The sequence below is a fragment of the Orcinus orca genome, chromosome 13, assembly GCF_937001465.1.
Source record: "Orcinus orca chromosome 13, mOrcOrc1.1, whole genome shotgun sequence".
Classification (NCBI taxonomy): Eukaryota; Metazoa; Chordata; class Mammalia; order Artiodactyla; family Delphinidae; genus Orcinus; species Orcinus orca.
This window is the reverse complement of record NC_064571.1, coordinates 27603639-27618153: the sequence shown is the minus strand read 5'-3', so window position 1 is coordinate 27618153 and position 14515 is coordinate 27603639. Positions and strand designations below refer to the sequence as shown.

Below are 14515 nucleotides of genomic sequence, written 5' to 3'. Positions count from 1 at the left end.
TAATAGGAATTCTATATAAACTTGCTAAAACAATGAGATCATCTATTGTCTCATAAAACTGGAAGTTGGAGCAGATTTCTAAGCTCACTGAATACATGACTTAATGAGGTCATCAGAGTCATTGGTTTTATCTGTCTTTTATCTCTTTTGTCCTCAGGTTGGCTTTATGCTAAGACTGGTTGCCCTCAGGGTTACAAGGTGACTGCCAGTAGCAATCAGTTTTAGAGGCTTATTCCTGTTCTTACGTTCTTGACTGAAGAGCAAAGAAGAACTTTCCCAGAAGCCCTTAGCTGACTTCCTAATTCTTTTAATTCTCAGTAAATTCCATGTCTATTTTCCAACCAATCACTGATAGGTGTAAAGATAAATATTGTGATTGGTTTAGACTAAACGGAGCCCACTCAGTCTCTACTAAGTTATATAAGCTTCATAGAATGAACTGGATATTTGGGGAAAATGAATTCAGTTTCTAGTAGGGAAATGAAGGGGGCATATGGAATATAAATGGATAAGCAACAATTAAAATCCAATATTACAAGCTCTTTGGCTATCCGAGAACTTATTCCACATACATATTTTCATTCCACACATTCTACAATACATTTAAAAAAAATTCATGCCCACTTGAAATATGTCTTAATTCCTTCCCAAAGGGAGAAAATCCAAAGTCAATTACTGCATTTATTCTGAAGTACAAGATCTCTGGGTAATATTCAGTCCTCTGACATGGCTCCCAATGGTCCAGTGATTTATCTTCCTTAACTGTACACAAAGTGGTAAAAAGCATGATAATTACAATAAAAAACTCCCTTTTGTAAAGGTGGACAACGGGAAAATATGCAGTTGTCTATAATATACTTTACTTGTTGGACAGGGTTACAAAAACTTCCTGTTCTGTCAGTGAAGTGATTTTCATAGCTTGTGAATCAGAGAGCTTTTATTCTCCTCTCTCAGAGTATAGCCGTGTCTGTTGTCTCTGTGACCTTAGAGTGGACAGTGTAAAATTTCTTTTCTGGGTCTGCACCACTTTAGCAACGTACTTTCTGTAGGTGAAAATTCTTGGGACTAGTGTTTACTTTAGAAGGTTTAGCAATCATATACTCTAACCAGGCTTGGGGTCACTTTGGTATACATTTCTTTTAAAACTAGTTATACAGCCTACTTGTTTTCAATTAACTGCATGACTACTAATACACAATCAGCAATTATTTGGGCCTATGAATCTGGAAGTTTCTGGTTTATGATAACAAGCTCTGTGCTCTGTCTGTGCCATGAGACCTTAATGTAACACTTTCCTTTCCTCTTGGTCTCAGTTACCAGGTGATTTAACCAACTGCCTCTGGCACGAATATCGCTGCTTTAGAAAGCCGTATCTTCACAATAATCAGACTGTGCCCTTCATCAGTCACACAATGCTTTACAGGAGGTGCTTGGAAGAGGTTTGGGGGGACAAGTGTTTTGTTCTAATCTTATTTTCTCTCAAATTCCCAAACGTTTAGAGTAACGTTCTTACAAGTCTTAGCTTTCTTAAATCATCCAGGCCCATGATTACTAAACTTCCAAATGTTTTGATTGTAATCATAAGTGAAGATGACCTCTCTTAGCAGAGACATATTTTTCTCGCTCAGATTTCATGAGTCACTTGCAGACAAAAGTTTTCTCCATATTTTAAGGTGTTATGTAATGCCAAAGAAAAGATTCAACCTAGTTCAATCTCATAAATATTTCCTACTAGGATTCATGATGACTCAGCCATCATCAAAAGTTGATACATCACAATATACAATAGGCAATAGTTAAAAAGAACTTTTCTGTAGAATAACTAGTATTTTCAGATTCCTGTGACAGAAAAATATTATCCTTATTGCCTTGTATCAATTTTACTCAATTCCATATTTTAGAATGTTATTTCCAGATTTCCATTTCTAACACAAATATTTTATTCATTTAGGATGCTGACTCAAGGAACTCTGATTCAAACAGCTTAACTATGATTGCTATGAATAAGCTGATACAGAAGAAGTCTAGGAGAAAGACAATCTTCAGAATTTATCAATTTAGGAGCTCATTAGTATTATAAAGGCTCAAGTTTTACTATCTCTCAGCTCTCCTGGCCACAGTATTGATGCCACCCTAAAATTGGTTCTGTACATACTTGTAGAATTACTGCCAAGAATGATCATGATTACCTGCATTTTCCTTCACATCAGTGATAGAAGAAGAAATGTTTCTGGAAATCACTGCTAATTACACAGAACTGATTTTTCCAAAAGCAAATTTCTTTATGATTCTCTGTGATCTGAATTTCACTGCATTTCTATTCCTGAAAAAAAAAAAAGATCACTGACAAGTAGAATGACAGCTTAACCAGAATGTTTGATGAATGGCACATTATTGGTTTCCAATGTGTCATCCACAGCCTATGGATATCCAAGCTGTCTGTGGGAAGGTTGATACCTAATCAAAATCAGAGTTGTAAGTAAAAGGAAGCAGTGCTATGGCTTAAGCAAACAACCATATCTACTGTAAGGACACTAGGAAATTACTGGATTTTTTGATTAAAAAATGTATTAAGGCTTAGGACATGAAGACTGATAGAACTGATGGAAATATAAGAGCAGTACTACCCCATAGGTAAGTACAGTAATCATAGGGACTCCATATATAGTTTTTCATGATTACAAGACATTCGGGAAATTCAACTAACTTTAGATGTATTTTCTTTGGAGAACTATGTTGTATTTCTTCCTGCATTGTTTTACTATATTATTAACAGATATTGTTCCCAAGAACACACATTAATAGCTCTACTACATACAAATCTCATCTTCTTCGAGTCTGTTTCCAAGGGAATTCTATCTGCTACAGAATCTGATTGGGTCAATTAGATATTATCTCATTATCCAATACATGGTGTTTCTAATAGGATAAGTTTCTGATGATGAATAAACTCCTGGTCTTCCTTATGCCTGTCTGTACATGGTGGATTTTACCAAGGTGCTAAAAAGAAAAAAAATTGATATTAAGAATAAAAACATACCTTTTACAAAATATATAAATAAGTGTATTAGAGTAGGTCTTAAAAAGAATACCAGTCCACAGTATTACTAGAGAGAGGATAAAATAACATAACAGTTAATACATTGCTGGGATTGTAAGAAGATAAGCAGGCAATTAAGTTCTCCCACCACAGAAATAAAACACAAAACAATAAAAATAACAAAAGATGACTTGTAATCAGAGAAGTGATTTTAGTCAAAGAAATCTGAGACTGTCTTAGAGGCAAATTCAATATCAGTTTAGGAAAAACTGACTAAATCATGGACTTGTGCTAAGTTGGGGATAAATCTTACACCTGTATATTAAGTGCAGAGTCTCACTGGGGGCTAAAACAGGAGGGTACAAAAATGTGCCTATCACTAATGGAAGGCTGTAAGAAATCATATTTTTATGCTGTGGCTGGGGGTTAATAATAATATACCCTGCATGTTTGCAATTACAGATCTCACTTGGGTCTGAAGTTCAAATTAAAAGTAGATCTCTAATCATAAAAATCATATATCGATAAATTGAAGCTAAGCTCAAGATAGTTTCCCAGGTTAATAGTGTTCCTTGGAACCCAGAAGAAGCACATTTAAACCTATCTTAGAGGAAATTATTCTCTACTTAAGCCCTCAGAATTTCAACAAACTAAATTGAAAAAAAAATGACCTCAATATCAAATATGAACTGTAGATGAAATGAAGTCAAACATAAATAAAAGTCAGCTAAAAAAAAGAACTGATATACATACCATGTCTTTCAATAAATCCAGTGATTTTTGAAAAATCAGTTCTAAATATAAAGAAATTATATAAAATTATTTTATAAAATAAAGACAAAATCAAGAAAAAGTCTATATCTATTTGCAAAATATCCAATGCAGTTCTTAAGAAAGAAAAATGTTAAAATTAAAATTACAATAAATACATTAAACGTAACATTTAATTTAGCTAAATAGACGATTATTATTATTTATTTATGACATACCCAATTTAACAGGACATAGAAAGTCTGAAGTATAAGTGACAGAAAGAATCTAAGGGGAGAATACTGATCAAAAAGAAATGGATTTAGTTATAATAATATCAGAAAAAGAAGTCAAAAATACTATCAGTGATTAAAAGATATCTACTATGATAAAATGTATGAATCATTAAGAAGACCTAGTAACTCCAGCTTCTCAAGCTTCTATAAATACAGCAACTCAGTCTTCACAAGGGAAAATTGAAAATCCACAAACTGGGAAATGTTCTCACACTTCTTTCACTTAATGCTATGTCAAAAAATATTTATAGATATAGATAGGTAGATGACAGATAGATGGATGAATGGATGTGTGTGTGTGTGTGTGCACGTGCACATGCATATGTGTATCTTATAAGAGTCTTGAATCAGCAACTGAATTATTGAATCTGACACTGACCTGGGGTAACATTCAGACACTTCAAAAACATCCAGATAAGTGGTCTGATGTATCAATAACATCTATTAAACAGAAATGATACCCTCTCAAGTTGTTAGCATGAGAGATATGGATGTCAGGTGATAAACTGAGTTCTGACCCAAGCCCAACTCACAGTGTGCTCACCGGTTCATAATGAAATTTGTGGATATTTGTCCCGTTCCTGATATATAAGTGGAAAAAACACAGTTAGTGATAGAACACCCCTTGTCTTGCTTTTCAAATTTGTGTAGGAAAGCCAAATGAAACTGAACTGAACTCGTCTCCCATTCCAACAAGCTTGAAATCAACAGCAATACTGCATTTCTGGAATTATTGAAGAGATGTGTATTACTGTCAAAGATATGAAAAATGTAGTAGTCGTGATTCCTAGATATCTCCATTTAATTTGCTTACATGGCTTTAGCACAACAGTGATGGATCATGGCACATAAACATGGACTCCTGTATATTTAACAGGTGGCAGCCTGATTTTGAATTGAAACTGCTATGTCTACATACGATACCCTGACTAAAAAAGCTTATCATAGACATTACCATTGGAGATTTAGGTGTGCATCTATTGGTTTGGAAAATAATAAGTAAATTTTCAATCTCCATTAAGTGTGTGTGTGTCTATGTGTGTGTGTTTATATGGTAAGGACCAAGGACGATAGTTCCATCTTCACGGTTTTATATAAGTATTATATCAACTCTCTTGCTTTCTACATAATACTGTATATAGGGCATTTATGATCTCAATAATCCATAGAAGATACCAGTAATTTGCTATATTGATTACATCAGAGTGCTCATTTAACCCCTTTGGGCCCCCACGGGAGTGGAGGAAGACTGGACAGAGAGGGAGAAGGGGCCATTGAAGGTACAGTATTTACTATGGGATTTAACTCCTCAAAGGCCTCCCAGTAGCTTCAGATCTGCTCAAGAATCCTTCATGTCCTCCTGGTTTGCAGTGAGTGGCTCACAGCTTCAAGGCCTCCTCTGCCAGATGGAGAACTATTTCAAACATCCTGCCTCTATTTTGTACTGTAGCAATGCAGACAGGAAACCTGACCCCATTTTCAGGTTCTAAAGAGAAATTCTAAGTACCTGAAAGACTGAGGAACATGGTGGCTTTTATTTAAGATGTGGAGACAGAGAGCACATACCTGGACTTGGGCCTACAGCAGCACCAAATTGCACCAAGAGTTCCCGTTATTTTCTCTCGCATCTCTGTTCCTCCTTTTCTCTCTGCTGGATTAGCCACGGGGGCTCCAAGTTCTTCATTGTGTGGTCCTGGTACCAAGATTCTCCTGGGAATTATAGAGATATTCACCTTCTACATCGAGCACTTCTTATTTTTTCCCCAGCAACATAAGTCATCCTTAAGAGGGGTCAGGGTGCTAGTTCTTAAATATATTTTAGTCATTCCTTTGTACATTAAATTCTCTTTCTTGGAGACTGCTCCTGACATGGTGTTCACCGTGCTCTCAGCCGGCCTCCTGAAGTTCTGCCCTGCCTTCCCCACCGGGTACAGTTCAGGAGCTGCCTACCTCAGGGTGATAGGTTATCTTCTAGTTGCTTTATTCTTTTCCGTTTTACATTTAGAGAGTATAATTGGAATACATAAACTTCTCTGTGACCACAGCTTTATTTGCAACCCACAGGTTTTGTTATGGCATATTTTCATTATCATTCAATTAATAAAATTCTAATTCCCATTGCGGCTTTATCTTTGACCTAAATAATGATCAGAAGTATCCAACTATTTGGTAAAATATTGGTTATATAGGTTTAAATTTCTTGCTTATTCAGTGCCTTGTTTTATAACCAGAATATAGTCAATTTTATAAATGTGCCATGTGCACCTAAAAATTTCTGCATAATATATATATTCCATCATTGTTGGTGCAGTGTTTTATGTAAATTTAGGCCAAAGTTTTTAATGATGGTACTCAGATCTTCTATAATCTGATTTGTTGTTGTGGTTCTATGTTCCTGATCTAGGTAATTTAGATTTTTCTATTTCTACTTAGATTTTTGGAATTTCCCTTCATATATTGCATTGAAGTTTAGACTTATAATATATTCCTTGTAAAGTAACAGTGGGGTTTATTATCCTGCCTTATCGCCAGTGATACTTTTTGCTTTCAAATCTATGTTAACATTAAAAAATCTTCTTCAATTTTACTTATTGTTGTTATGACATAATTTTTGAATCCTTTCATTTTCAATCTGACTCTTGTCTCTCGTAGGTGGCACAGAATTAGGTTTTTGGTTTGTTTCAATAATCCTTGTCCTTTAATTTCAGTATTTACAGTTAATGTATTTTCTTATAGACCGTTTACTCCTTGTTTACTATTCGTCCCACCTTGTTACGTTCCTTTTGCTCTTCTTTCTTCCTTTGAGATTTCTTCAAATTCCATTTTCCCTTGTATTAGCTTGTTATTTTTACATAAGTAGCAGTTACACATGTACCATGACTTATTAGCTCTTTTACTGCTTCTCAAGCAATGCTGAGATCTTAAATTTCTTTTACTACTTTTTCCTCTTCCATTTGTTTTAATGCATTCTAATTTTTGATATATTTTATTATTACTCTTGTGTGCTGTTAGATTTTACTTAGGTTTATCCACTTATTTATCCTTTCTGTTATACATAATTCTTTATAAAGTCCTTATTTTCATCTGTGATAATCTTCCTTCTGCCTGCAGGTCTCCCTTTAGAATTTAATTCAGTCAGTTCTGATGAGAACATATTTTCTAAATTTTGTTTGTCTGCAAATTTCCTTATTTCATCTTTCCTTCCAAACAACATTTTCTCTGCCTCTAGAATTCCCAATGGGCAGTTCTTTTCTTTAGCACTTAAAAATGTTATTCCATTATTTTCTAGTATCCAGTCAGTTTCGCTGAGAAGTAAGCTGTAATCTTAATCCTATTGTTCCTTTGAAAGTAATCTCTCTCATTTTCCTCGGGCTGCTTTTAAGATGTCATGTTTTTCTTTGCTGTTCATGAATTGTACTGTGGTGATCTTAGGTGTGGTTTTCTTTGTATTTGTTCTTGTTGCTTTTTTTTTTAGTGCTTATTGAATTTAAGGCTCCATATATTCTTTTTAGTTTTAGAGAACTCTCAGCTGTTAATATTTCTGAAATATTGTTTTCATCCCAATCTCTCTCTCCTTCTTTCTTTGGACTCCAGTTTACACATATGATAAAAATGTTTACTGTGGCCCATATGTCTCAAATGCGCTTTTGTGTACTTTTTTATTCTTTTCGTTTCCCATGCTTTAGTCTTAATATTGTTACTACTCTATCTTCCAGTTCACTTACCTCTCTTTACCTGTGCCCAATCCACTACCGAGTTTTAAATTTCGTATAATTTTTAATTCTATCAGTTCAACTTCAATCAGTTTATAGTTTCTAGTTGTCAAGTTAAATTCTTCACCTTGTCATCTATTTTCTTGAACTTGATAATATTTACCGAAATACGTATGAACTTGAACGTTTGGGTCATCTATGATTCTGATTCTTTTTTTTTATTCTAATTCTCCTTTTCTTGGTAGTCTTGGTGGTTCTTCAGTGAATACCAGACTTGGGATATGACAAGTTGTAGAGAATCTGAATGACATTACAGTTGTCCTTTGAACAACCTGGGTTTGAACTGCACAGATCCACTTATACATGGATTTTTTTCCAATAAGTAATACAGTACTACATGATCTGTGGTTGGTTGAATCCTCAGATTCAGAACCACAGATAAGAAGGGCCGACCATAAAGTTATATGTGGATTTTTGACTGCACAGGGAGTCAGCGTCTCTAACCCCTACATTGTTCCAGGGTCAACTGTATTTTCTTGAGGAGAGAATTTCCTATTCTTAGGTAGGGAGCAGAGGGGAAGATCACCTCAGTCACTGGACCAACTTCATACTCATTTTCCTTCTTTATAAGGTTCAATGTAGATGTTGCATCAACCTTCCTAACACATAGACACACACACACACACACACACACACACACACACATATGTAGAGAATTCCAATGTCCTAATTCATATCATTAGTTTTCCATTGGGCCACAAATCTTTCATAGGTTCTGAACCCCAATTTTGTCTCTTCAGCATTATGAGCCAACTAAGTCTTTTCTTTGACTTCAGTTAGCTTTTGTTTGACTTCTTAGCATCTTGTCTTGTCTACCTATTATACATGGAAAATACTGCAAGGGAACACTGTTGCTGAATCCAGCTCCGTTCTCTGAATCTTTACTGTCTCTGTGATTTTGGTCCTTAAAATTCTAGCTGCCTTGTTATTTCTCAATTCCAACTCCGGTTTCCTTAGTCCTATGACATTGTCCTAAGATCTACTGGCTTTTCTACCTCTTAGGAGCCACATTTGGTTTCTCAGACTTTTGCTCTTCATCAGTAGTTTCTAAATGACTGGGCTAGAAATGCATGTGCAGAATATTGTTCTCACTTCAGTGAGTTTCTTTCTCTATTTTACTTTTCTAGGTCATGGCTACCTCAGTAGCTTTCTAACACTCACAGTCAAATGTTTCTTATGATTTATCTGGCCTTTCTAGTTCTGGGGTAAACATTTTCATACCTTCCAATCCAATTTGAGTAATGTATTGTTTTTACAGTGCATTAGTGGAAATTAAATGGTAAATTCAGTCAGTCATTTCATACATCAAAAAGGAAAATCAGTCAACACAACTGTCTGACTGAAATGAATGAAGAAAACAATTCAAGGTAAACAACTGTCCCAGTAGACTTGTATAAATACAGTAGTGGTGTCAGGTGCAGAATTAATCTTTCCTCACCCTTAACTGCAGAACACTCTGCCAGCCAATTCAGTCACTCAAATGATACTGAATTATAATATTCCAGTTTCATTTACTCTCAGTTACTGGTGACTGCCCTTCCTTCTCCTTCATCTGTCCATCAGTGGAGAATGTCAGAGCAGGAGAATAGTAATATTGGCATATTGTAATGCACTGTCTTGAATTCTACAGCTTCAAAATTCTTAGGCTAATTCAATGATCTTAAAGAGCCTGGTGCAGAAAGGATATGTGAATTAAATCCCAGACCACTGGCTGACCCTTCCAGCACTAACATCCCTTATTCCTGGTTCTAATATATCACAGAATACTCAAGAGGAAAGTTTTGAGTGGTCAGCAGAAATATGGCTCCAAAGCAGGCACACGGAAAAGAAATGTTGTCATCTGTGAACCACTTGAAAGTTGACTTGTCTTTTACTCATAAACCAGATTCAGTGTGAATTCTGTTCTGCTAACTGTTAGAGAATCTGTTGGAGGAGTGTGGGCAATTCTTCTGAAGTTTTTACTATCTAACTTTTTGGTTTTTTACATCTTTATTGGAGTGTAATTGCTTTACAATGCTGTGTTAGTTTCTGCTTTATAACAAAGTGAATCAGCTATACATATACATATATCCCCATATCTCTTCCCTCTTGCATCTCCCTCCCTCCCACCCTCCCTACCCCACCCCTCTAGATGGTCACAGAGCACGGAGCTGATCTCCCTGTGCTATGTGGCTGCTTCCCACTAGTATCTATTGTACATTTGGTAGTGTATATATGTCCAAGCCACTCTGTCACTTCATCCCAGCTTACCCTTCCCCCTCCCCATGTCCTCAAGTCCATTCTCTACATCTGCGTCTTTATTCCTGTCCTGCCCCTAGGTTCTTCAGAACAATTTTTTTTAGATTCCATATATCTGCATTAGCGTACGGTATTTTTCTCTTTCTGACTTATTTCACTCTGTATGACAGTCTCTAGGCCCATCCACCTCACTGCAAATAACTCAATTTCATTTCTTTTTATGGCTGAGTAATATTCCATTGTATATATGTGCCACATCTTCTTCATCATTCATCTGTCGATGGACACTTAGGTTGCTTCCATGTCCTGGCGATTGTAGATAGTGCTGCAGTGAACATGGTGGTACATGTCTCTTTTTGAATTATGGTTTTTTTAGGGTATATGCCCAGTAGTGGGATTGCTGGGTCGTATGGTAGTTTTATTTTTAGTTTTTTAGGGAACCTCCATACTGTACTCTATAGTGGCTGTATCAATGTATATTCCCACCAACAGTGCAAGAGGGTTCCCTTTTCTCCACACCCTCTCCAGCATTTATTGTTTGTAGATTTTTTAATGATGGCCATTCTGACTGGTCACACAAAAAACTCTGGCATGGTGTTCACCATCTAGCTAATCCTAACATGCAGACATTTATGAGAGTAAAGTCAGGTCTTTGCCAGAGCGGGTTGCGTACTTGGGCAACTGGGTCAAATCAAGAAGGGCAAATGTAGGCTGCCAGAGTAAATAAGGAGAGGAAAAACAAAAAGAGCGAGACATATCATTCATCAGTGATTTCCCCCCCAATATTCTTAGCCTCCACCTATCTCCATCTTACTGGTAACACAGGTAAAAGGTCTCTACAGAAACTGAGGTAATATAGAAAATAAAAAAATGAAACATAAAATTGTAAATTTTCTTCCTAGGGATAATTGAGATGATACTTCAATAATAACATAAGATCAGGTGAAGTCTAAAGAAATTTTAGAAAACCCGGATAAAGTAAGAAGACATCTCTTCGCCAGCATCCGAATGTTAGAGAGACACCGAGACATGTGGGCCAAGTTCTGGAGAGAAGGGAAACACAGACGCAAGCTTGACATTTGGTGCAGCTTTTCTCCTTGGGGCATTTGCTGATTCAACTCATACAACCTAGGAGCTGAAAAGCCAAGGAGTTCAAAAGACTCTAACCACAGAAGCCAAACGGCAAGAGCTCAAGCTAAAGGCAACAACTAATGGAATGACAAGCTACACGTATCCTTAGTCTCACAGGGCTGGGGGAACCATTACATTTAAAGCCTAACAAATACAAGGGTAGTTGGGAATAGGGAGAATCTAAACGTTCACATGGTAATCCCAAAGGGCAACACCCGTAGAGGAAGGACAAGACAGAAATAGAGCAACCTTCACACAGAGTGAAAAACAGTTTTGAATGAGCTCAAACTGAGAATGGACTAAGGTTTCCAGTCCCTATAGTAACTGTCTGCCATGGGCAAAAGGAAATCTTTTCAAGAGAACGATAAAAACATCCTGAATGTGGAGGTATCTTTATAGTTTCCTAAAATAAGTTAAGCCCAATTTTAATATAAAAATAATTGGACATACCAGGAACAAGACTAAATGATCAAAAGCTCAAAAAGAAAAAAAACAGAAAGAAGGAAAAAAGAAAATATAAATAGACACAGGAGGACAAGAGTTAATAGGCCTTGGTTAAAAAACAAAACAACTATGATTAAACAAAGAAAATAGACACATGGCAAATAAGTGTATGAAAAGATGCTACACATTCCATGTCATCAGGGAATTTTAAATTAGAACAATAATGAGATATCACTACACACCTATTCAAATGTCTAAAATCCAAATACTGAAATACCAAAGTTGTTGATGATGCAGAACAACTGGAATTCTCATTTGTTGCTAGGAAGATACTTGGCAGTTTCTTACAAAACTAAACATACTTTTACCATACAGTGATCTAGTAATCATGCTATTTGGTATTTACCCATAGGAATTGAAAAGTTACATCCACATAAAAACCTGCACATGGATGTTTATAACAGTTTTTTTCATAATTGCCAAAACTTGAAATCAACCAAGATGTTTGTCAATAGGTGAATGGATAAATGAACTATGGTATATCGGTACAAAGGAATAGCATTCAGCAATAAAGAGAAAAGGCTATGTAGCCATGAGAAGACATGGAAGAAGCTTAAATGCATCTTGCTAAGTGAAAAAAAGCCAATCTGCAAAGGCTACATGCATATTATATGATTGCAGCTATATGAAATTTAGGAAAAGGCAAAAGTGTGGAGACAGTCAAAAGATCAGTGGTTGCCAGAGGTTGGGGGGAGGGAGAAAAGGATGGGTGAAGCCCGGAATTTTAAAGGCAGAGAAACTCCTGTGTATGGTTCTGTAATGGTGGATACAGGCTATTGCACATTTGTCAAAAATCATATAATGTACAAAACAAAGAGTGAAGTCTAAAGTAAACCATGGACATTAGTTAGTAATAATGTGTCAATATTGGTTCATTAACTATAACAAATGTATTACACTAATGTAAGATATTAATAATAGGGGAAACTGGGTAGAGAGGTAAGGAGGTATGAGAACTCTGTCCTTTCTGCTTAATTTTTCTGTAAACCAGAAACGGCTCCGAAATAGTCTGTTAATTTAAAAAACAAATCTAGACCTGCATACAAAACTTGCAGTAAATCCAACCACAGCAGCATTATTCATAAGCGCCCCAAAGTGGAAATACCCCAAATGGCCATTTACTGTGAATGGATAGATGAAACATAGTAATATCTAGACCATGGAATATTATTCAGCCATAAAAAGAAATCAAGTACTGATGCATGCTACAACATGGATGAACCTTGAAAATATGCTAAGTAATTGTATGATTCCATTTGTATGCAATGTCCAGTCTAGACAAATCTGTAGAGACAAAGTATATTAGTGGCTGCCTAGGGTTTGGAGAAATGGGGGAGTGAGTGACCTATAATGGATTCTTTTTCTTTTGGGGGGTGGATGAAAGTTCTAAAATTGATTGTGGTGGTAGATGCATAACACATTAAATTGTACACTTTAAATAATATGGAAAGTAAATTATATCTCAATGAAACTATTATTTAAAATTATGATTAATGTATTAAAAAAGGACAACATGTACAATTTAAGCAAAACTTGTCTGTGAAATGCAACCAAAAGAAACTTCTAGAATTAAAAATGCTGAAATTAAGCACTCAGAAGATTGGTTGAACAGTACTTTAGTCAAACAAAAGAAAGGATTACAAATGTCAATTAAAAAATAACTATACTAAAATGTGGAGGGAAAATGACGGAAAACAGAGAAATAAGTACTTAAGACATACAGAGTATATATAAAACACTGTGTCTAGCCAGCCCCAAGTCACACAGCCTAGGGAGGAGACACACAGCCTACCTGAATCACAAGGACTTCTCCAAAGGAAAAATGAGGTTCTGATGCCAGAAGTGGATGGAATGAATTGCAAAGAAAAAGAACAATGGTAAAGTATAATCTAGATATACATCGGTAAATACATAGGTTCCCTGGGGTTGTGATCTGGTACAAACAATAAAAAAAAAAAAGGTAAGACTCATAGTAGAGGCTGCTAGATTCTGCTGAGGAAAATGTCCAGGGAGGGAAGAGTTGATTTATTTCATTATTTTTTTAGAGTCCACATATAAGTGACATCATGCACTATTTGTCTTTGTCTTATTTCACTTAGCATAGTGTCCTCCAGTTTTATCCATGTTGACTTAAATGATAGGATTTTCTTCTTTTTTAAGGTTGAATAATATTCCACTGTGTATATATATACCATATTTCCTTTATCCATTAATCTACTATGGACACTTAGGTTGTTTCCATACCTTGGCTCTTGTGAATAATGCTACAATGAACATGGGAGTACAGATATCTCTTCTAATAATGATGATGTTTCCTTTGGATATATACTCAGAAGTGGGAGTGAGGAAGAACTTATGACACAAATCGACCATGTGTAAAAGATGTTGTAGGAATGAAAAAGTCTGAACACCTAGGCAGAGTGTGGAGTATTTGGAAAGGTCATTGTTCAAGGTCATACATAGTTTAAAATTATGACATTTCAGTGAGCCTGTGTGCATGAAGGCTTGCTTATATTTTGGGATTTGAATATAGTGCAAAGAAGTGTTGCTAAATTTTCGATCAACATCAAAAACAGGGTGGAAATGTTTTTTCTTTTATTATGAAACTGCAGGAAAGGCAAGCCTAGAATCCTAGGCCCACTAGAATCTTCCCTGATGATAGTGCTAATTTAGGAGAAGAAGAAGGATCCAAGGCCATAGAACAATTTTGAAAGCAAAATAAGACTGCTGAGCCTTCACCCAGTGTATGAGATTAAGTTTTAATGGCATATGATGAAGTGGCC

At 35.8% G+C, this 14515-nt stretch overlaps 2 protein-coding genes and 1 long non-coding RNA gene across 23 annotated transcripts in view; 2 read left to right on the top strand and 1 right to left on the bottom strand.

The window, feature by feature from the left end:
• Positions 1 to 14515, bottom strand: part of LOC117199207 (uncharacterized) — a 1082321-nt gene that overhangs the window by 754641 nt on the left and 313165 nt on the right. For 3 of the 21 annotated variants that reach the window (XR_007470920.1, XR_007470919.1, XM_049696157.1), the window contains exon 4: positions 5653 to 5796. The exons of 11 other annotated variants lie outside the window; for them this stretch is intronic. Coding sequence is in view for 3 of the 10 variants with exons in the window: in XM_049696157.1 (XP_049552114.1) it covers positions 5653 to 5796 (144 nt within the window). In the remaining 7 variants the exon portion in view is untranslated. Of the gene's footprint in view, positions 1 to 1535; positions 2324 to 2986; positions 3108 to 3793; positions 3835 to 4619; positions 4668 to 5652; positions 5797 to 14515 lie in introns of those variants that run through there. 7 more of the 21 variants (XR_007470918.1, XR_007470921.1, XR_007470937.1 and 4 more) reach the window with 6 other exon arrangements.
• The window catches only part of LOC125960856 (uncharacterized), a 229726-nt gene that overhangs the window by 7601 nt on the left and 207610 nt on the right, over positions 1 to 14515 (top strand). The window lies entirely within an intron of this gene.
• The window catches only part of LOC125960839 (uncharacterized), a 254745-nt gene that overhangs the window by 103180 nt on the left and 137050 nt on the right, over positions 1 to 14515 (top strand). The gene's annotated exons all lie outside the window — the stretch shown is intronic.